The 22,964-nt window shown below is 34.4% G+C and overlaps 4 protein-coding genes and 1 non-coding gene across 10 annotated transcripts in view; 1 reads left to right on the top strand and 4 right to left on the bottom strand.

The window, feature by feature from the left end:
* Positions 1-2,455: 2,455 nt before the first annotated feature.
* LOC105125206 (S-adenosylmethionine synthase 2) lies at positions 2,456-4,588 on the bottom strand. The gene is made up of 2 exons (XM_011025555.1): positions 4,473-4,588; positions 2,456-3,953 (listed from the first exon to the last, which is right to left on the bottom strand). Exon 2 carries the CDS (start codon positions 3,943-3,945, stop codon positions 2,764-2,766), a length of 1,182 nt encoding a protein of 393 aa, XP_011023857.1. The 5' UTR covers positions 3,946-3,953; positions 4,473-4,588; the 3' UTR covers positions 2,456-2,763.
* A 3,608-nt stretch (positions 4,589-8,196) lies between these two features.
* TRNAF-GAA (transfer RNA phenylalanine (anticodon GAA)) lies at positions 8,197-8,269 on the bottom strand. The gene has a single exon. It is a non-coding gene; the product is annotated as a tRNA-Phe (tRNA).
* Positions 8,270-9,020: 751 nt separating this feature from the next.
* LOC105125204 (E3 ubiquitin-protein ligase HEL2-like) lies at positions 9,021-12,928 on the bottom strand. 5 transcript variants are annotated; one of them, XM_011025550.1, is made up of 8 exons: positions 12,563-12,928; positions 12,114-12,398; positions 11,634-11,842; positions 11,303-11,543; positions 11,115-11,177; positions 10,786-10,936; positions 10,386-10,722; positions 9,021-10,355 (listed from the first exon to the last, which is right to left on the bottom strand). In XM_011025550.1, exons 1-8 carry the CDS (start codon positions 12,728-12,730, stop codon positions 9,350-9,352), a joined length of 2,460 nt encoding a protein of 819 aa, XP_011023852.1. In that variant the 5' UTR covers positions 12,731-12,928; the 3' UTR covers positions 9,021-9,349. The 5 variants fall into 5 exon arrangements, with proteins under 5 accessions (XP_011023852.1, XP_011023853.1, XP_011023851.1 ...); XM_011025551.1 differs by having other exon boundaries at positions 10,386-10,936; positions 11,303-11,392; positions 11,495-11,543; positions 12,563-12,927; XM_011025549.1 differs by having other exon boundaries at positions 10,386-10,936; positions 12,563-12,927.
* A 2,699-nt stretch (positions 12,929-15,627) lies between these two features.
* LOC105125203 (ATP-citrate synthase alpha chain protein 2-like) lies at positions 15,628-19,684 on the bottom strand. Of its 2 annotated transcripts, XM_011025547.1 has the most exons (13): positions 19,509-19,682; positions 19,250-19,368; positions 18,628-18,804; positions 18,374-18,535; positions 18,182-18,262; positions 17,816-17,867; positions 17,432-17,546; positions 17,236-17,317; positions 17,025-17,120; positions 16,802-16,903; positions 16,582-16,698; positions 16,375-16,491; positions 15,628-15,994 (listed from the first exon to the last, which is right to left on the bottom strand). In XM_011025547.1, the coding sequence occupies exons 2-13, from the start codon at positions 19,346-19,348 to the stop codon at positions 15,923-15,925; spliced, it is 1,272 nt and encodes a 423-aa protein (XP_011023849.1). In that variant the 5' UTR covers positions 19,349-19,368; positions 19,509-19,682; the 3' UTR covers positions 15,628-15,922. The 2 variants fall into 2 exon arrangements, with proteins under 2 accessions (XP_011023849.1, XP_011023850.1); XM_011025548.1 differs by lacking the exon at positions 17,025-17,120 and having other exon boundaries at positions 19,509-19,684.
* A 3,166-nt stretch (positions 19,685-22,850) lies between these two features.
* LOC105125202 (FACT complex subunit SPT16-like) overlaps positions 22,851-22,964 on the top strand; it is a 5,068-nt gene continuing 4,954 nt past the window's right edge. Inside the window, exon 1 of the mRNA XM_011025546.1 lies at positions 22,851-22,939. The gene's annotated coding sequence lies outside the window, so the exon portion shown is untranslated. The remainder of the gene's footprint in view (positions 22,940-22,964) is intronic.

Raw genomic sequence — 22,964 nt, 5'->3', positions numbered from 1 at the left:
TGGAAGTGCAGTGACCCACGTTAGCAGCAAAACCCCTCAACAACCATATATGTGCCCAAACTATATATCTCCAGAGGAATCCATGCATGTTGAGAAACAAACCCTAAAATTACAATGAAGAAGATGGAATTTGTGTTGGGAGGGGATTAATTATAGTTCAAAATGTGTTTTTATAGCTTGAAGATTCATTATCTATAACGTTATCATAGTTGCTATATATATTGAATGACTTAATTATAACTTTCTTCAAGTATATATTTCCTTTTAATATTTAGCTTTTTTATTTAAGAAATGATCAATGATTACTCCCACAAATTAAAGAACGACAGTTGGATAAGCTAGTCTCTTTCTTTATTCCCCGTCAAAACACCATTGTATAAACAGAAAATATTTCATCTTAGTAACCCTATCATAATTTAGTTTATTTAAAACCATTAAGTCTTAATTAATTGTTATCATTTCAAATAACCGATTAATTTATACCAACTAGAGCAGTCAGTATCATCACTATATATTCAGCTTCAGATATTATTTCATTTTGAGATGACATATAATGAGTAGAATCTCGATCGAGAAGGGTGGACGGAAACTGTTAGTATGATGGTTAAGCATTTATTTAAAATTATGGTAATGGTTGTAATTTAAAGTATTTTTTATTTGAAAATATATTAAAATAATATTTTTTTTATTTTTTAAAATAATTATTTTTAATATCAACATATTAAAACAATAAAATATTAAAAAAATATTTTTTAATAAAAAAATTAAAATTTAAAAAAACTCGATTTCACAATATTTTCAAACAGCCTTCAAAGGGTCCTGTTTTTTTACTGAAAAGTAGTTTTTTTTGGAAAGTGAATTCTAAAAATATAAATTATTTTTTAATATTTAGCAGTATAATAAAAAATAAATTGAAAAATACTTTCTAGTGTTTGGTTATGTCATGGAAAATGAGCTGAAAAAATAACTTATTAATTTTTTTATTTTTTTTCAAGTTTATTAAAAACATAAGGAATAAATCTTACAAATTAAAAAGTTGAATGAGAATGAAATTGAAAAAAAAATATAATTTCATAAATTATCTTAAATAAAATAAATAATAATCAAAATAATAGAAGTTAAATCTAAAAAATTAAAAATTAAAAGATGAAGAAATTAAAATAATAATAATTAATATTTTGTAAATTCTTTCAAATAAAATAAGTAACAATCAAAAGAATGGGAAGCAAATTTAATAGATAAAAATTTTTAATTAAAAGATGATAAAGAAAAAGCAAATAACAATTATAAAAATAAAGACCAAAATTAATATAAAAATTATATTCTAATGGATGAAATTAAAAAGTAAATATTTAAAACAATATATATATATATAGCAATAAAAAGTTTGAGAACTAAATTTGATATAATCAGCAAATAATATGATATTTTTAAATTTTTCATAATTTTTAAAAAGTGTTTTCCGTCTAAAAGAAAAATACTTTTTTAAAAACCAAATTAAATTCTTTTAACTGAAAAATATTTTTTATTAACTATCCTTTTAATATAAATAAATATAAAAAAAATTAAAAATTATATTCTAGAAATTATCTTTTAAAAAACAAACAAAGCTAGATAACTATGCAAATTTGATGTCGGTAATTATCATATAGTAATGTCGACATTACTTTCGTATGCATAAATTCAACTGCAATGATTATTTTTGTTGTGAAAATAGAAAGGTGGGGGGGTTATGGTTTGTCGTTTTTAACCTAGTTAAAAGAGTATTGCTGTCGTTTAACGACGTTGACCTGGTACATGATGGACTCATAATTAATTAAGGTTTCCCTTTCAATTGCATGATTAGAATATTTTGACGAGTCCTCTATCTCTTAGTTGTAAAAATGCATGTTTCTTTCTCCCATTTAGCCCTTACTGGAATGATTTTGCTACGTTGATCTCCATTCCAAAGAACATGTTAAGAAGAAGCGAAGTTATTACAGTCAGCCTGGTTTATTTCTCGGTTCAAGATCTAGATTGTAAGTTAGATGGGTTAATTAAATTAATTCAAAAAAACCATAAACACTTCAAGAATTTATTAAAATATCTTCATTAGGTGCTCTCCACCTATATACAAATCCAAATTAGTTCAAGGAATGATTGAAGAGAAGGTGGGCAATTGATTTTCTCGAGAAAAAATTATTATTTTTGGTCGAAAATCAAACCTACCCTCGCGACGATTAATTATGCTTGGATATGTACACACAGCACAGCAGGCTGCCAGGTTGATCTTCCCAGCGGAGCTTAATTAGCTCTGAAAATCTTTTCATTAGTCTGAAATTGTTGGAAAGTGGTCTGTTTCTTCTACCCTTTGGACAAGAGTGTTTAGCAACTGAGTAGGAACATGATGATATTTCATTAGTTTCTGCTAACAATCTATTAATTTGTAAGAGAACAGAACGGAGACAATGGAAGGTGGTAAAGAGTGGAAGTAGAGCAATCATCTTATTCCACAGTGAAATTCATTTATCTGTAGTTCATCCTTATACAGTATTACATCTCTCTTCTCTTCACTTCTTAAACAATCTCATGAAGTATCAAGGCAGCTCTTCTTGTTTAACTACCACATGTATTCTTATACTGTATGGCAAAAGCATACGGATGAAATAATAAATAAAATAAGCAGCGAAACAAAACAAAAGGCGAGAAAACAGTTGGAAGACTCTTGGGTTTCAGTGATGCTGCCAAGAGCAAGCAAATTATTGATCGCAGGCCATGCCACTTTTACTGTTGGGGCTTCTCAGATTTGAGGGGCTTCACTACCTCCCATGTAAAGTCAGGGTCATCCCTTCCGAAGTGACCATAAGCGGCTGTCTTCAAGAACCTGCCATTGCCACCCCTCTTAAGATCCAAGCTAATGGCTATCATTCCAGGCCTGAAGTCAAATTTTTCCTTCACAATGTTGAGAATCTCCTTGTCTGGGATCTTTCCAGTCCCATATGTGTCAACAAAAACTGACAGAGGTTCTGGCACACCGATAGCATAAGAGACCTGAACAATGCATCGGCGAGCAAGGCCACTTGCAACAATGCTCTTTGCTGCCTGTCTAACAATGTAGGCACCACTCCTGTCTACCTTAGTAGGGTCCTTGCCGGAGAAGGCACCACCACCATGTGCTCCCCAACCACCGTAAGTATCGATAATAATTTTACGACCAGTAAGTCCAGCATCACCGTGTGGTCCACCAATGACAAACCGCCCTGATGGGTTGAGGTGGAAAATGGTCTTCTCGTCAAGATACTTCTCAGGGATGACAGGCTTAATAACGTGCTCCTTGAGGTCAGCAGCAATCTCATCATTAGTAACAGTTTCATCATGTTGCGTAGAGATTAGAACAGTGTGCACCCGTACTGGAACCATAGCACCATTTTCATTGAAGTACTCAACCGTGACTTGTGTTTTGCCATCAGGTCTCAACCAAGGGCAGATTCCATTCTTGCGAACTTCAGTAAGGCGGGCACCGAGCTTGGTGGCAAGAACATGACTAAGAGGCATAAGCTCAGGGGTCTCATCGGTGGCATAGCCAAACATGTGACCTTGGTCACCAGCACCAATCTCCTCAGGACGCTTTGTAAGATGACCATGGACGCCCTGTGCAATATCAGGGCTCTGCTGCTCGATGTTAACCAAGACATTGCATTTGTCCGCATCAAGACCAACATCATCAGAGACAAATCCTATTGAACGGCAAGTGCTGCGCACAATCTTCTCATAATCCACGTTGGCTTTTGTGGTGATTTCTCCAAAGACCATGACCATGTTCGTCTTGGTGCAAGTCTCACATGCAACCTTGCTGTCTGGATCTTGCTCAAGGCAGGCATCTAGGATTGCATCCGAAACTTGATCACAGAGCTTGTCGGGGTGACCCTCGTTCACAGATTCAGAAGTGAACAAAAAGGTTTCCATTCTCTCGACTGCAGAGCAGGAAAACCACACACAAATTTCAATATCTTCAAACAACAGTAATGTCAAAGTATTAAATTAAAGCAAGAATAAGAAGTTCCCATCGCTCGAGCCCAAACAGAATTTCAACCAAATCATGTAAAAGCCTAAAACAAAGATCAAACTAAGCAACACCTTCTGACATACTTAGAGGATCAACAAAAGCTATTCTTATCTCTGGAGATGCATAAACAACCATCTTCCTAGATCAAGAAATGATTAAAAAGAAAGCCCATAAGGGTTTCATGATAATAAAAGAATAAGCTAAAAGTGATCTAAATTCACTTCAAATAAGCTAAAAGAATCAAAATTCAATATCACCAATCCAAAATCTAAATTCCCATGTAGAAAAGCACAAAATTTACTTCAAATCAAACCAAAAGCCAACTCATTTTCACACTTTGACATTACACCAAGTTTAAAACTTCAAAACTCAATATACAGCATCCAATTTCACAACAAAAATAAGAAATCAAGATAAAGAAATGTACCCTTGAAATGAGAGGAGAAAACTCAAGAGAGCAGAGCAGAGCAACAACAGATCTTTGAGCTATTACAGAAGAGCAGAGAACTCTTTGGTGAGTCTCACGTTAAAGCCTTGGCTCCTTATTTATAGACACGACACAACAAGTGGCCCTTCAGTTTCATGCTGGTGTCCTAAGATTTTTGGTCTATTATTGGATGTTGAGTGGGGTCCATGTTTGTGAACGTAAGAGATCTTAGCTGTTGGATATGAAAAGTGGAAGGTGAGGATTGATTTGAGTCGGTGGAGATAATGACAGGGAACAAACCCACTGATAAATTACGAGGGGGAGAGAGAGAGAGAGCTGGTGAAGAGATGGCTCCTTGATTTTTTCACCAACCTCCATCTTGTATTAGCCAATCGAGGTATTGATTAACCATGGAGACCGAATCTCAAAATAAAAGTGGGTTTGGTTTCTTGTTTCTTAGACTTTTCAACCCATGATCGTTCCTCTCTTTCTTTAAGAGGAGTCTGCTTTCTATATCTTGCTTCCATCAATAATATTTAATAAGAAAAAATTAATAATTTATAATTTTTAAAAATTTATTTTTCAGATCATAACAGTAAAAACTAAAAAAATGTCAACACAATGGATCCGTTTTAAAAAAGAAACACAAATCAAATTTATAAAAAAATCTTATACAGTAGTACTTCAAGATCCAAAGGATGTGTAAGTGAATCCCAAGGTGATTAAAAATATTTCCCATTTTAATATAATGTGAAGTCAAGAGCATATGCATGGCTGATGGCTCCTAATACCGTCTCGGCCATGCCTCTTACTTTAGGTCCAAATCTGGGGTCATGAAACCATGTTCTTTCCCTGCCTGCCGACACTCGGAGTTATGAATGCAGCTACGCATTTACGGTCTGCACATGGGAAAAGAAAGGAAAGACGGTTCCTTCCATGCTGTCTTGCCAAGAAGAAGAAGAAGAAAAGCATTTAATGAAAGAAAATCCTTTGACTGAAGTACTTCCATGACAGAATATAGTAACCTTTTTGTGGTGGTGTCATGTTACTGGTTTTCAGGATGCAATAATCATTCAGCTTGCTAACTATTCGGGACGTTTTAATAAATAACAAAAAAAAAGAGACAGTTTGATAAAATAAAATAAAACACGTCGTAAAAATATTTAAAAAATAATATAATTTCAACACAACTGTGTAATTCTGAATATTAATTTTATAATAATTATTATTAGAAATAGTAGTTGTTTGCTCAAAAATCGAATATGTATTTTTTTTACAAATTAATTAACACATAAAATTAACATAAAAATTAATTTATAAAAATCAAATGATATTAAAGATCCAATAATAAAATAATAATAATAACAACAACAAAAAAAAAAAAGATAAGTTAAAGTGGCATAAGAGAAAGAGAAAAAAAAGAATAGATTGCCAAGGATACATTGACTCTGTTTTTTATACAATTAGTATTATTAAAAAAATTCTGATGAGATAATTTTAACCATGTCATGAAAAATCATTGAATGAAATTATTATTGATTAAAGATTTTGTTTTGGGTTAATTTTAGGCTAACATATTTTAGAGTTTAATTAACCCCAAAAAAGACAACCAATCAATTATAGTAGCATTGTTTGTTGGTTTTCTATTGTGTGGTTAGAACTTAGAATTATGTTGGTCAGAGTTTTTTCTAATACTACGAGGTGTGGAAAAAATAAAGTTATTATGTGTTTCTTATCTATTTTTTTATCCTTTCCTTTTCTTTTTCTTTTTATTTCTCTCTCCTACATATCAATTTATATCCTGTCTTATTTTATTTTATGACCATTGTATTTTTATATAATTTTATGTTAGATTTTTGTACATGTTAAATAATTTCATTTTTAATTTCTTGAGTAAATAACCTCTATTTCCGATAGCAGTTGTTGCTAAACCAATATTCTGAATCATGATTGTTGAAAAGTCATATTATTTTTTAAATATTTTTATAATCTATGTTATATTTTAAAAATTTTACTAAACAGTATAAAAAGTCAGACACCCAACCTTAAAACTGACCCAACAAAACATTATCTTGCTCTTATCTCTAGGTTAACCATTTGAAATACACAAATAGTGTTTGGGAGTGTTTATTAAAAAACAATATTAAATTGATATTTTTTTAGTAATTTTGATGTGTTAACATAAAAATTAAAAAATACATTAAAAAATTATTTTTATATATTTTTAAACAAGAAAAAAATATTCAAAAACAGATTACAGCACAGTACCATAATGTAATCCACTTTCCCAAGTGGAAACGGTTCTCTTCTATATATTCTGGTCTTCAAATTAAGAAAAGGTTTAACTCGTGACAAGCCTCTTTGAGTTGTTGGACGGTTCAAGTGATGATAATCGCTTTACAAATTAAAAAGTGGATATATATATATATATATATATATATATATATATAGTTCTTAACAAATTGTTCAATGATAATAATTCCATTGACTAGTGTGTGTGTGTGTATATATCCACGTTTTAATTATCCCACGCCTCTATACATTTTACCTTGAATGGACAAACAAAAAATAAAATCCGAAACAGCATTGTAAAGATTCATATGAAGTTATAACTTATTATTATTTGTCGAAGTTATTAAACCTGATTTAACTAATTACCTATTCTAGAACTTGTATTATGGATTAAACAGGTCGATATAAATTAATTAAAATAATATTTCTTAAAAACAGATTAAAAGAAACATCAAACTGGGTTTTTTGGATCAAGGCAGCCACCATCAAAAAGACTTTTAACCTGGCCCGGAACAAGTGTGTGATGTGGGTTGGTGAATTTGGTGGGTCAGCAAGGTAGGTAGTAGGTACACTCAATATCGAAACAGGTGGTGACATGGCAGGCAACAGTTGAATTCCTTCTCTTCTTCATCATCTCGCTCAGGCTACATGCATCGCTGCTAAAAAGATTAGATGAAAACCACGTCTCAAGACATGTTTCTCTGCAAACATGGCAAGAACACACAGAATCTCAGCACGTTAAGAAGATTCAGAGTCATCTACGAAGTGGGATGGGATCGGCTTAGTTATCCCTTTCTGACTGATCACTCTTCTACTTCCAATGATCATGTGTAGGCAAGGCATGCATCCTCTGTATATCCTTCACGTTTTCTTGCTCGAGAAATCTTTCGCGCCTGCTTGCATGGAAGCGCCTGTCAGTCAACCTTCTGCATCATACAAAAGATTGTGTTTTTGTTACCGTAGACCGCATGCATGCCAAACAGCTTCTAAATCAAACAGATTAAGGTGTGAAGTTAAGAGAGAAAGATAGGCTAAAATACTGGAATATTAGCAAGAAATTCAAAGTAAATTCACATCCACCTATATTACCTGAAAAACTATTTTTTTTCCTCCTTTCGAACAATGAAAGAATCATTAATTTTAAAAAACATAATTCCCTAGGGAGATAGATTGAATTACTCGAAGATAAGCTTAAAGTTCTTCTGCTCTAGGGCTGGCATGTTGCTGCATCTTCTGTCTGGGTCTTAACTTTCTGGGCTTGGTTGTTTGAGGATGTTCCCTCTCTCATCTCCGAAGCTTAGTCGGTTCATATCAAAATAGCTGCTGCTAACCACCGTAGCATATTATGGACTGGTCCTTCACTTAAATTGATCTTGATTTGAAGTGTATTATAGCCGCCAGCGCGTAACCGCAGGGGGAGAAAAAAGAAGAATGCGGTGAGCGTGGATCGAACACGCGACCTTCAGATCTTCAGTCTGACGCTCTCCCAACTGAGCTATCCCCGCCTTCATGCTGATCATAACATATCTTTTAATAAAGAATCATGGCTATAATTCCAGCATTGTTCTTCTGTGTGTGGCAGTGGATATTGGTTGTTTGTGAGCTTAAATAATCCATCTTTTAAAATCCATATAAGATTAGTCATGATTCGGCAGTGATCTAGTCCAAAAATGTGATGGGAATGGGAAAGATTAATAGTTATTAGAGAACTGGAGAAAAATAAAAAGGGAGCAAAAATCCAAAAGTCTAAATAGAAGATGAACGGTGGGAGTAGGAATAGTAGTTCCTATTTGCAAGCCCTATGCATTTGCTTGCTGAGACAGTGTTCCATATGCTAAAAAAGAAAGTTAATCTCTTCTGTTGCAAGCCCTACCAAAGAAGACAGGTCGTTTGTAATATAAAGATTATAGTTTAACTAGTGAAATTTTAGGTTTATTTTTTTAAAATTATTAATTTAAATCTTACGTATCTCAAGACTACTAAAAATTTATATCATTATTAATTTTAAGATCAACAAATTAATTAAGATGTATATAAATGGCTGGACACTAACGTTAATATAAAATAAAAAGTCATTTGAATTTAATGTCCTTGATTTAATAGGCTATATATAATAGAAACCGTATTCAAGATTTTGTATAGGAGCTCGGATTCCAGTCTTTTCGTTAGAGTTAAGCATAGATGGAATCTCTTACTGCAGCGAATAAAGGAATAAAAAGGGCTATCTAATGGATATAATGCAAGCAAGGAATCCTCTTTTTGAACTTCCACGCGCAGAATAGTATATTAATATGATATTTCCAACTCAACCAAATTGTACTCAAAAAGTAGTATTTTGGCAAAGGAAAAAGGAACCAAGTTTTCTGCCATTTTCCTAAAACAAAACAGTTAAAGTTCCAAAAGCTTGAAACATTCCTGGTTAATTTTTGAGGGAGATAGACCTCTGATCATCTAATGTACTGACAATATGTATGCCTAGTAGCAACAAGCCCTAATATCCACGCAAAAAGATACAAAGTAAGTCTGGTGCTGGCTCTTTCTATACTCACAAACTAGCACTTCCACCAAGCCTTCATGTAAGTTCATCATTTGCGGTTGTTTTGGGTCATCACCAAAAGCTTTCGGCCTCCCCCATTTTTCCAAACTCCATGAACTGGCAACACCACAGCTATATCTTTGTTCACATCTGCTTTCTCTTCTTTTTCATCAATACCAGCATCAGAATTACTAGCATCTGGCAGTGAGGCAGTGGAAGTACCCCCGAGACGGTTCTTCAGGAACTTCATGGTTTTTTTCCGAGGTTTATTCTTCCCTCCTCCCCCAGCCCCCACATTCTTCTTCAAGCTGACACCAGCTGCCTGAGCAGCGTGTTCACTCTTTGGCTCCCTTGACAAATCCAAGTTAGCTTGTTTGTCAACCAAAATCTTTGATTTGCCTTTTCCACCACAATCCCCATCCTTTGGTAAGATCTCCACCCTAAGACTATCTGAAAAAACGTTCTCAGAGCCACTGATAACATTATCATCACACTTCTCTTTGCCTTTCTTTGAACATTTCTTGCTTTTGGATGGACCATTGTCAATGCCCAAACCATTCCCCCCCACATTGAAATTATAAATCTCAGTAAGCTCTCTTTGCTTCTCAGCTTTGGGACAAAGTCTAGCCAGCTCTAGGACAAGATGTGACAGGCCAAATTGATGCACATAGGCAAGATACTCTGCAACATCAATTATATCTCGGTGATACTCTCTGGATATTATCTTGAATGCAGCGAATTTGTCCTTGTCAAATTCCAAAGCAGCATGAATTTTCTCCACTAGAGCCTTATTAGCAGATTGAACATCCTTAACCTTCAGCATAGGTGAGGCACTTGTAGACATATTGTCTGCTTGAGTGGCAGACAGAGGGGGAACACTTGAAAGAGATTTGTGAGAAGTCCTGTCTGCAGGATTTGAAGCATCGCTAGCTTGGCTGACCTTGCTGTTACTATTTGAAGTCCTTGATGAACTTGCAGAATTAGAAGATACAAGAAGTTCATTAGCCCTTGATGACCCAGCCTGAGGAGAGCTCGTGTAAGTAGATAGAACAGATTCTTTAACTGTTGCTGGCTTACTCTGGGATGAACTCAGAGATCTGGATGAAGAGAAAACCCTAGAATCTGACACAGGTCTTGACTGGTACGAAATACTAGCTAATGAGTTAGGAAGATTGTTTGCTGCTGGCAAAGCCCGAGAAGAACTAAGAACTTTTACCATGTTTTGGCGGCTGAGGTGAGCAGCCATTGTATTCCCACTCAACCCTCCTGAACCATTTCTGGATCTCCGTTGGCTGCTTCTTGGAGCCAAAGGAAGTGGGGGAAAGGATGTTTCTTCCATTGGTGCTCTGCTAGTGTTCCATCCTAAAACATGATGATATCTTGAAGGCGGCTCAGAATCTGTGGTGGCTAATGACTCAAAAGGGTTAACAATCATATCAATTTCATGTTCCTCTCTATGAGCAGAAACTGTTTGCGCATTTAATGAAATATTGCAAGACCTTTCAGCATTGGCAGTCTCAAAACTATCTTCAATGGCCATGTTCATTTGATAGCCTGACGAATTTGAATGACTACCACGACCACCACCACGCCGATCATGTTCATTAATTTGCCGAAACTGGAAACTCACAGGTATCTGGATGTAGAAAATGAAGGTGGCATGTTATTATCCACATTATAAAGAATAAAAATCATTAAATGATCATGAATGGCTACAAAGAGCTCAGGTGTGGTAGACTTCAACATAAAATGAAGAACATGGAAAAAGCCGACAACATTGGTAACGTGAAAGAATTCAAAAGATAAATACACACCTGAAGTAGAGCACTACGCTTAGAACGAGACATGCGCCCTCCATGTTCCATGGCATTATGCCTCTACCAATATCAGAAATACGCAGGTCTTCTTAGTCATATAGTACACTCTAGAAAACATAAAAACTGAATTTTAAATATTGACAACCAAAACAAAATTGTGTATCATGAATTCTGATAGATATCACCTTCAATTCAAATTCAGTTGCAAAAACAATAAACTTTCTTGCAAGGCAAGCCTCATCCTCGCATAAGTAATGCTCTTGGCGAAAATGGATCTGAGACATAAAGTCTCGGATGTTAATTAAAAAACTAAGAGTAACCATGACATACAGTAAAAAGCAAGTGACTAAGAAATGTGCAAACAAAATATAATCAACCTCCAAGTTATCATAATTGTTAAAGTACTCATATTGTCCAGGATGCTGCCTGCGTTGAACAAAATAAATTGGACATATGAAAGTGTAAATTTGATAGAACAAAATGCTAAATTTTCTAAGGAAATATGCATGGGTTTACCTTTGGCATATGTGGCAAGTAAAATGATCAGTGGACATGTGCAGGTAAAGCTCATTATCTCCATAAAAAGGATTCTCACAGAACTCACACATAGGATGTCCTGTAAATCCACCTCTTTCGCTTTCATTGCCATCAACCACTGAGTCACCCGTCCTCACATGTTGAGTCAATTGTGCTCTATTATATAACTTCTGCTCACTTATAAATATCTAGTTCAAAACTTAGTTAAGTCAGAGAACACAAGTGTGGCTACCAAAGCAGAGATCAAGAATTAAAATTTTACATGATACGAGACAATCAAATCCTACAGTTCTTCTACATGGAATAATCTCAAAAAGCTATGAAACATAAACCATTTCAGAATCTCATATTTCAACTCTCCATTGATGCTCATTCTTCAAATACAAAGCTAACAAGCAAGGTTTAACAATAAATCATCATATCACATAAAATATGGATTTAAGGAAAAATATCTCTCACCTTCCTACCTTCCAAACACAGACTGCACATAAACAGGCTATGCCTGTGAAACAAATGAGCCTTCAATTGCTCAACGCTATTAAACTCCTTTGACCCTCCATTCTTCTTGTTGCAAACATTGCATGATAACTTGCACATAGCTTTGATCATCTTATAATGATCAGAATCATCAAAATAAGCTTTTGTCCCTTCATGATACCAATACTCCCCTGCTTTACCCTCACTTCCATTAACTTCTCCTAAACCCTTGAAGTCACTTATCATCCTTGTATAATCCCCTAATGCCTACAAAAAACCAAAACCCAAAAATTTAAAAGACCAAAACTTCACAGTATATAAATCAAAACCCATATATGAAAACCATCATAAACAACAAAAAGACCGACACTTCTCAGAAAAAAGATCAAAACCCAGAAATAAAAAGAAACATAGTAGATGAAATAACTAACCTTAGTGACAAAGATGGTGTTGGATTCTGATTTGCAAATGCAGCAACAGAAATCATTGCAAATGAAACGAAGACGAATGATGCAAGTAGAGCAGACTTCTTTATGGAGACATGGTCCATAAGCAACCCACTCAAGGGTATCAGCACAAACAGCACAAGTATCATCCATTCTTTGATCTATGCAGAGAGATTTTGATCAAATTTGTGAATAAATCAAAATGGACTTCTTATTGTTTGTTCTTGTTGTCAATGTTCATGCGAAGCTAAAAGCTTTTGATTTTGATGCAGAGAACATTCTGGGTTTTTTGGCGTTCTCCTTTTCGGGAAGCCAAACGGAAATTGATCGAGAGCTGCAAAGAAAATGAAGAGTCAGGGGACAGGGCGTATGTTTATGGGGAAATGGTGCATGGACGACTAGTCGTTCGTGCAATCACTTGACTCTAGGATTGGAATTATAGCGTTTCAAAAAAAAAATGAATTTTTTTCTAAAAAAATTATTTTTTATATTTTTAAATTTTAAATATATTAATATTAAAAATAAATTTTTAAAAAAATATTATTTTAATATATTTTCAATTAAAAAATATTAAAAAACTACTAATAATATTTAAAAAATCAGATATAATTAAGATATTTCACAATTTCATTCGATTAATATAACTAAACTTATTAATATGCTAATTCAAAATTTAGTTCAGATTGAGATTTAAAAATAAATATTTTTTAAAACATTCATATTATTTTTTTGAAATAATTATAATTTAAATTGATTAGTTAACCCGTATCTTTGATCAATTGGACCCAAGTTAAGTATGCAACTGTGCATTATGCATTTAAGCCTCCTATTTAACTGTAACTGTTCGTGCAAGTTAGAAAAAATCATGTCTACAGAGATGAGAAGGCATGGCTCCGCTTCATCCAACAAGGAATCCTGAAACAATTCTGTAACTGGCAATGGGATTTGTATTTTCATGTGAACTTCTTCTCTTTTTTTCAGTCTAGTATCTGCATGATGCTGTATGGATTATAACACAGAGAAGAGAGAGAAAGCTTCTCTTTTCCTGCCTGTCAAGATCTGTGAAGCGGGGGGGAGGGGTGGTGCTTCAAAGACAACACCATTAAGGAGGATGTAAAGAACTAGTAATAACTTGAACATAGATCATCTATTGATAGGACTTGTTTACATAGTACTGACTAGTTTGAAAGGCAAGCCCTTCATAGATCAACTAGCTAATGATAGACCAGAAACATAGACCATGGAACGTAGATACTAATGCACGAAGAGCCATAATCTTCAAAACAATCACACAAGACCAAACAAAAGAACAAGACATCAACTGAAACAAACTTATTGAAACTTCCACAGCTAAATCAGGTTCACGCCCCTGAATGACAGCCTCAAACCAGACCGCCAGACAAAACTAGGTCAGGCCTCTTGTTCATGGTGGTGAGCCAATGACACCAGTACCTGGGATCCTGACACAACCAACCCCAGGGTAAGAGCAAAACCCTGATGGCCCAAATGCAAAGACTGGGCCATTAGGAGTTGGGATAAAACCACCACTGGTACCAAAGCCCCCTATATAGTTCTGGGGGTGGTCAACTTTCTCCTTGGTGTCCTTCAGTTTCCTTCCTGCTCCAACATTCGAGGCAAGAACCAACATGAAAATGGCAAGGATCAGAAGCATCTTTTGAGTTCTCTCCATCTTAGAACTTCTCTCAACACTTGGCATAGACACTCTCTACTTTTCTCTCTTACTTGCTATGTAAAGAACCCTAGCCATCCCCACCCATCTTATAGCACACGAGGCTCCTAATTTAAGCAAGTGTATAACCAACTCTTTCACAAATAGTAGTAAACATGGAAAATAGTTGGATATGATAGTTACTGCATATGTAGATAACAAAATTGAAGTCTTGGGTCCATCACTGTCAAAAAGATTATTCCATCAACCATTCACCAGCTCAAATCATGTAAAAATACTTCAATAACCTTCACTTTTTCGGAACATTATTGAAGCTTGTCTTCTATTTCTAATTCTCAAGAATCATAGTTCACAATCCTTAAATACTAATTAATTACTAACTAACCGCTGTTAATGGGAGCTTTCTGGTCTGTAACAAAATATAACATTAAAGCATCTAGTGTTAGAAGTTACGACAGCCTGCACTTTAAGGGCAACGTGGTCCTCTGAGTATTGAGATTCTTCCATTTCTCAAATACCTGAGCTGCCTACAAAGTTATGAACTGTAAATTTAAGCCTGAAGTGAAGGCATTGGTCTTGGAATTTAAGAGGGCCTCACCTAACAAAAACTAGAAGCTATAAAGGCCCTTTAAATGCAAGACCTCTGTTTTACTACAGTTAATGTAACCTTCCATTTTCCTACTCGCTGGATCACATTTACTCACTACTAACACATTTCTACAAAAGGGTTTCGCTGCAAGGAAGGCAGCTCGTAAATTTGTGACAAGAACTGTAAAATATCAGGTTGGTATGGATCTTTGTTGGAGGGAAAGTCCATCGGAAACGAGCGAGCTGCACTACCGTAACCACTCCCTTGCCATGATCATTAGCCAGCTGCTACCCGCTTTGACAGGGGGGGAGGAACAAGTTATTTTGTAGTCATGACAGGAAACTGAACTGGCCAGACGAAAATGGGGCTGGTGGTATTTGTTGCTAGAAAACTGGGAGAGAGAGTTTGGTGGTCGTGCAATAACTCTTATTGGTATCCCTGGCGCACTACGAGTCTAGTACCTATTATAAGATCACTTTTACATACCCTTACTCTCCCAAAACCCTCCAAACAGATTTTTTTCCTTGAACTAATCCAGCCCATATGAATCAACAAATACAAGCACTTTCGACCCTCAAGTGCCAGCGTCTGTCGGTTAACATCAACTAGACTTGGAACGCCACTTTCTAGTCTCAAACAGACTGACAGGAAAGGCTATAGAAGGCCGGAGGATTCATAAGCCATTGGGTTGAGATTTGTGAACCAACAGAAAGTAGGCAAGACTCTGCTATGCTTTGATGCGCCAATTTATCGGCAAAGAACGAGAATAAATTCAATAAATATAAGATCTGATAGCATGAAGAGATGTGGCTTGGGAATTTCATAGGAAAATAACAAAAGTGACTCACTCGAACAATAAATTGATAACATGCAATTATAAAAAGTTTAAATCGTGTCATGCATATTTCAAAACATTGATTCAAGATTATTTATCATAAGGGAAAAATTGATGCTAAGTCTGCAATAATCCAGCTTGCGCCTTCTACACAAAATTATTTTCTCAGCACACCTTGCCACAGACATTTTCTTGATTCACGCTGACAAAGGAGAAAAACGAGTTGTGAGACTACGCCGTAGACATGATGCAATCAATGGCTTGCTTGCAGATGCTTGTCATTGTGGCCTCGGGCCCATAAACCTGAAAACAAAAGAAATTGGCACAGCTCAGCTTCAAATATAACAAATACAGAAGATTTCCGGATCTGATTCTTCAAAACTGAAGGAATGGTAAAGAAAGAAAACTCTCCAAACACGTAGAGGATCTTGTGTTTTATTCGAATTAATTCATGTTTTTCAAGGTTATGCGCAATTAAACGTTATAGTTAAAAACTCCAGTGACACTTAGCACCCTTGTGTTTCAATTTTACCAAACAATACTGAATATGAAGCGACTTTTCTCCAATTAACAGTATGCATTTCAGCTGCTTACAGTTTTATCTAAATTCAAAAACCAATAGCCCGCAAACTCAAAAGAAATCTAATGCCCAAAGAACTACAGAAAAAATAGTCATTTCATACCTCAAGAGGTACTCCCAATTCCTCTCCCAGAGCACGCATCTTGGCCAAACCAGTCTGATAGTTTGGACCACCTCTTCTGACATAGAGGTGCATTCTTGCTGCCTTTAACTTGGATTCCTACAAGAAGAGGAAGAGTTAAACGTAGAAACACGCAACCTAAACCAGTAAACCATTGACAGCAGTTTGAATTGATTCAATTAGACAAACCTTCTCCCTCAATGCTCGTATGATACCATTGAAAGTAGCAGCAACATCAGTGAAGTTAGCAATGCCTCCTCCAATGAGAAGGGCTCTTTTGCGACCATCAGGATCAGCAGTAGCACACTACATTAATGATCGAGGAATATTTTTACAGTATATATGAGTGACAGCATAATTGTGAGCAAGGATGCAAAAATAGAAAAGGCCTAAATTTATTGTCTCTTACATCAATGACAACTCTTGCATATTGCAAGACCTCCTCCTCATTTGGAGCTCCACTATACTCTGCATAGTTTCCAAGCTCTGATGCATAGCCCAAATCTCCAACCTAGTTAATGGGGGAAAAAAGAGCCTTTACAAGTAAAATCAACAAGCATAGACCTTGCACCAACCAATAAAATAATGCCAAAAATGAGATGAGAGGCAGGTATATGCCATGGAGCACCTACAGTATCAGCATATATGACACTGGCACCACCTCCAGCTACCATCGTCCAGATTCTTCCTTTTTGGTTCAAAACAGTGAATTTCAAAGATGCGCTTGTCTGCAAACACATGAATATGATTAATGCATCTAATTCATGTCCACGTGGATTCCATGTCCATGCTTGAAGCTATAGGCAGTTAAAAGTATGGTGAAACAGGCATTCATGTAATTACCTTTTCATCCAGTGAGTGGATGAAGCTTTCAGTAGAACTCAGAACTCTTCCAAAAGGCAGAGGAAACTCTATGTTACCCCACCTGAATGTACCAAAATATTTTGGATGAGAGACAAAATATATTAGTGATATACCTTAACTACAAACTCATGTCAACTGAAGGTTTCCTGAAAAGAGGGCGTGAATGTATACATACTTCTTGAAGTTCTTAAAAGCAGCAGTGTCGTCCAGCTCTCCTCTCATATCCAGTGGATATGGCTCCCCATTCACCAGTGTAAATGGATTCATCTCTAGAAAACTGAAGTCCAGATCTATGAAGTAAAAGAAAAGTAATCAGAAGTGAATTTATTGCTAGCATGAATTATATTTGGTGTAACAAGTCAGCAACGAGGTCATGTAAAAGCAAGTATTAGATTATTCTCAACCCTTGCAAGATCCTCGATAAAAAAAATAGTTAGTTTCTATTCTATTGTTTCATATACCATAAATTTTAATAAGATTCAAGTGCATGGGATTAAAATTTTGTTCACAAAGTCATGTAATTTCCTACTTTAAATGAATGTGGCAAGAGCAAGCTCACCTTGAAACACAGAAAAGACACCGATGATGAAATCACCAATTTTTCCTCGAATCTGAGATATAGCATTAAAGTTGTATCAGCAAATTCCAAGTATATATGAAACGATTCAGAATGCCAGGTAACAAGAACTTTCAACACTAAGATATTTTAAATAAATCAGAGAGGATATTGTAATTAAATCAAAGAGTAACTAGAATCTAAAGGCATTAAACATGCACCATCAACTAATAAACCTAGGAAACTATTTTTTATCAGCAAGAATCAGATTTTTTTAACCTTATAATAATTTTGATCAGTGAAATATGTTGGATCACTCATCACCAGAATTTATTAAATCATTGGCAAATTTAATATAAAGAAACTCACCTCCAGAGGAAGTGTAGCAATCAAAGGAGCACATGCTTCCAGTGTCATTGGCTTTTCAGTAGGGAGGAATATGGTCTTAACCTGCACAATGCCAGAAAACCAAAACCATGTCAGCATTTAAATTCTAACAGTGATGAGATCCAAAAGTAATAATATGAGAAGAAATGAAGAAGATTTACATTGCGGGCATACCTTATCCCAGTTCTCCTCAATTTCAATACCTCCACATTCTGAAAAGCTAATGGTGCAGCCAAGCCTCTCAGAGACAATTGAAAAGTAAAATTCTTGGTCATGTGGAACAAATGGTTCGACTATAAAGGTAGTTATTGGTGCCTTACAGCCACCCATTTCAACCTAATAAAGCAGATCCAATTTGTCCATCAATAAAATATCTAACCACACAAGCAAAACCAAGAATTTGCCATGCAACTTGATCCAATAATCACCTCAACGCCAAGGCGTGCCTTCACAAAGTCAGCAACTTGAGCTAGATCTAAATTCAAAGCTACCAAACCACTCTTCCCACGCTTTCCGAATAGCATGTCGGGCTTCACAACCAATTTTGTAGATGAAATCCATGGCTCCTGGTTCGTTAACTCCGTGAAATCTGTACCTTGTGTCACCTAGACACAATAACAAACTATCTCGTTACTTACAACATCAAATCCAGAGCAACAGCAATCCCATTACCAAGATTGAATTTTCAACAGACCAAGTAAAAAAGAAACTGCGATTATGGGTAAACACGACTAGAATTTCCATCAAAACCAAGCCAAAGTTACCAACTTCACTAAACTATGGCAACTTTAATCACTACCTCCAAAACAGAACTTTAAACAAGCCCAGTAGAAAATTGAAACCATGTCAAAAACCCAGTTTGAATTCCACCAAAATCAAGCTATAATTCAATCAGATAAGATCCGAATTCCAATCGAAGTAATCAGATTCAACCTTGATAAGAGCATAGAACACCAAATGATCAGAACAAATCATTTCCAAAACTCGACACGACGCAAACAAAACACAAGGACACAGAGAGAGATCAATAGGTTAGAGGTAAGTACGTACCTGAGCAGAGCGGATCAGGAGATCAATACCAGAGAGACGTTTCAAGTGCTCTTTCAGGAGTCTCTTGGAATCATACTCTCTTATCTTCTTTCTTGCCATTTCAACAATTCAAAGATGATCTACAAAACAAACAACGGATAATTTGCTAGCGCTATGTTATTGCAACCCTCTGCTTTATATCAGCAAAGAAACAAAATATTGAATGAATTAATGAAATGAATGATCTTGTTTTGCTTGTAACAGAAGATTTAAAACTCACCAAACAACAGCAAGGTTGTGTCTTGTAAGAGGAAGAGAGGGTTCGGTTGGTTGGTGTTTGGTGGAGCGTGTGGTGGTAGGCGAATTCCACGAGGCGGAAGAGGAGGAGGAGTTGAAATAAATGTTCTGTTACTTTATCCAGTCAGCTATCTACTCAAATCATCATGTGCACTGTGCCCACAAGCATGCACTTGTGTTCAACTGTTCATAAATGAGAATGGTGGTTGTTTTTCATATGGTCCCTCTTTTTTTACAGTAAACTAATTATGGTTACTTTGGGTGAGTTCATGAAATGGGAAATCATCAAAGTGGTTGACCCATTGCTTATGTTTTCCTTAGAAACTCATTAAGGTATTCTCTGATCAATAAAGATTGAGTTTTTTTCAAATAATTTTAGAGATACATCTTTATATTTCTCTTATAGATTTAGAGAGAACATAATTATTTTCTTGGAGTTGAAACTCAAAAATTTACTAAAATAATGATTTTTTTTATCGTTGATGTAATTAATAACAATTAAGTTAGGGTTTAATTACTGTTTTGGAATAAGAAAAACAATGAAAGCATAGGAGTCAAGACAAGACAATGAAAATAGAATTGCGTGGAATGACATAATAAAATATAAAAAGATATATTTTATGTGTAATATATATTATTATCAAATTTATATGGTTAAGAAATAGTTATCTAGTATTTTTTTTACTTTAATTGTTTATATTCAGGGTTGAAATTAATAATAGCATAATAATCCTAGTTATAAAACCTATATCAATCTAATAAGTATTTTTAGTTGGGGTTAGTTTGAAAAAATATATATTTGATAAAAATTATAATTGAAATTGAAATTGAATAAAAAATAATTTAATATATTTAGTTAAAAAAATACTTTTCAAATTAATGTTATAAAATAATTAAAAATATTAATATTAATATTGATGGTTTTAATTTAAATATTATAAATTTAACTACTGTTATTACATTATGAAATAAATAATATTGATATCAAATATTTTTTATTACTTAATTAAACTATGTGTAATTTCATTACGTACAAAAATCTATCAAATAAGGACTATATTTTCCATGGTTTTTTAAAAGTACAATAACAAAAACTGAATTTTTTGTTATATCATTAGGTAATCTCTTTTTATTTTTTTAAATAAAACATAAATAAAAAATAAAACACAATTTTTTTTATTATAAATACTATTTGGATAAACAATGCCCAGATGAATTAATTCATTGGGCATTAGACATGTCCACGTAATAAGCAATTAAGAGCTATTTCTGATGAACAAGTATTTTTAACAAACCTGCAATATAATAATTGATGTTTTATCGTTACTAAATGTATTGTTTAACAGTTTTTATTAAAAATAGTTGTAATCCCGTAAACAAACAGTTTTTAAATAACCTGAAACTTGGAATCTAAATCAATTTAAATTTAAAAAATAAAAAAGAAATTAACTTGGTCTACTCTAGCCTACTCAGAAACCAAGGGTAAAAATTTATAAGAAATAAATTGTTTAAGACAATGTTATTTTAATTAATTTTAAATTATTTTTTTAGATTAACTTGAATTAACTATTTTGGTTGATTACCCAAGTCTTATCTCAGACCATATTATAAAATTATAATGATAATTATTTTTATTATTATATATTTTTGTTGAATAATTTAAAAATTAAGAGTTTTTTATATTAATATGTTAGGGATAAAACATGATAAACATTATCTTTAAACACATATATTATCTGTATTTCTTGTTTTAAAAATACAAAATTAACTTCAAAATTATGTCCTGGTTGATTTATTTTATATCCTTGTTTTTATTTTTATTTTTATTTTTCTTTCAACCAAAAACATTTGTACTCTTACAGTTTTCGTCATTTGATCCACTATAGCAACCAAACTATACCTAAAAGCTTGGCCAATATACTTTTCAAGGGTATCTATGCTTCTCAGAATAAACTGCATGAATGTTTTTTTTTTAAAAAAAATAAAATGATCGAAGGCTTTATTCTAGTCTTGCTTGCCGGGGGCTTTCTTTTTTTTTTTAAAAAAAAAAAAACATTTTATCTTCAAATCCGTTGGAAACCACTGCTCATTGGCACTTGAAAACGCAATTCCGTTTCTTCCTCACTGCTCTTTGAGGATATCTGAGATTGTGTTTGAGAAATATTTTTTAAAAAGTTTAAATATTTTTTATTTTAAATTAATATATTTTTAATATTTTTAAATTATTTTGATATACTCATTTTAAAAATAATTTTAAAAATATAAAAAATATTATTAACATATTTTTCTAAATAAAAAATACTTTTAAAAAATAAGCACAGCCATTATCTTAAACACACCACACTCTTTATTACCCATCAAAGGATTAAAAGTCTTGTGGGTCACATGCATGGCTTCCTTGGAACATTGCTATTCCTTGCATGGTATAGTAAAAGAAGTCGCTTCATGCATGGGCAAGACATAAGTCGCTTCATGCATGGGCAAGACATAAGTCGCTTCATGCCTTCTTAGTTCCTTCACAAGCACGTGTCCTTCCTATTATACTACGGTGATGGTCTAAATCCAGCAGACATGATCAGAAATAAATTAACCATGCAACCGGATCAATATTATAAACATCCTCAAGGTCTAATCCTGCAAAAGATTAGATATTAATTGTTTAGTTTAAATTATAAATACGATGATTAAAACTAGCATAGCATGCGAGTTTATAAATCTATATATGTATGACTCATCTATCTAATCTTATCACAAGTAGCCTACGAGGGAGGGCTCAAGGAAAGCAGTAAGCCTCCCTCCCAGACCAAGGATTGGTCAATATTTTACATGTAAATAAATAAAAGAAAACACGATTAATTAATCTTAATCCTAAACACGCAATTAGATCAATTTAATCCTCAACATGCAAGCACGATCCACAGCTCTAAACGTGATTTAATTAAGATTAGATCAAATAATCAACCCCTTCCCGCCACAAAGAACACACCTCTCCTCTGTTTCCCGCGATTTTCCTTCACGAAAAACGACACCGTCGCTGCCCTCCCTTCAATTCAATTAAAGGACGCAGAAGAGAAATCCCCCCTGAAAATAAAATTATTTACACAAAAAGGACATTTCATGATTTATAGGTAGAGATCCATGCATGGTTTTATCCACAACTGTAAAATTATTTTCTGGTGTCGTCGAGGGTGGTTTTACAGTTGTGATGGAGTCACCCGACACGTCCACCTTCACCCCCAAGGACACGAAAGTAATTCACCATACCAAAGGAATGGCATCCTTGTAATATTTTTAACCCCCAAGACTTAATATGAAAGGCAAAACCCCCCATATATTTTCCTCTAGAAAGCTCGACTTCTCTTCGCGCTCTCAAATTTTTTCTAAAAAAATCTTCATTTTCTTCAATCAATTTTTGTAAGCTCCCCCCCCTCCCCCTCCC

This window comes from Populus euphratica, unplaced genomic scaffold, assembly GCF_000495115.2.
Source record: "Populus euphratica unplaced genomic scaffold, PopEup_1.0 scaffold28.1, whole genome shotgun sequence".
NCBI classification, from domain to species: Eukaryota; Viridiplantae; Streptophyta; class Magnoliopsida; order Malpighiales; family Salicaceae; genus Populus; species Populus euphratica.
Note: the sequence above shows the minus strand (reverse complement) of the source record. Positions and strands in the feature narration are given on the sequence as shown.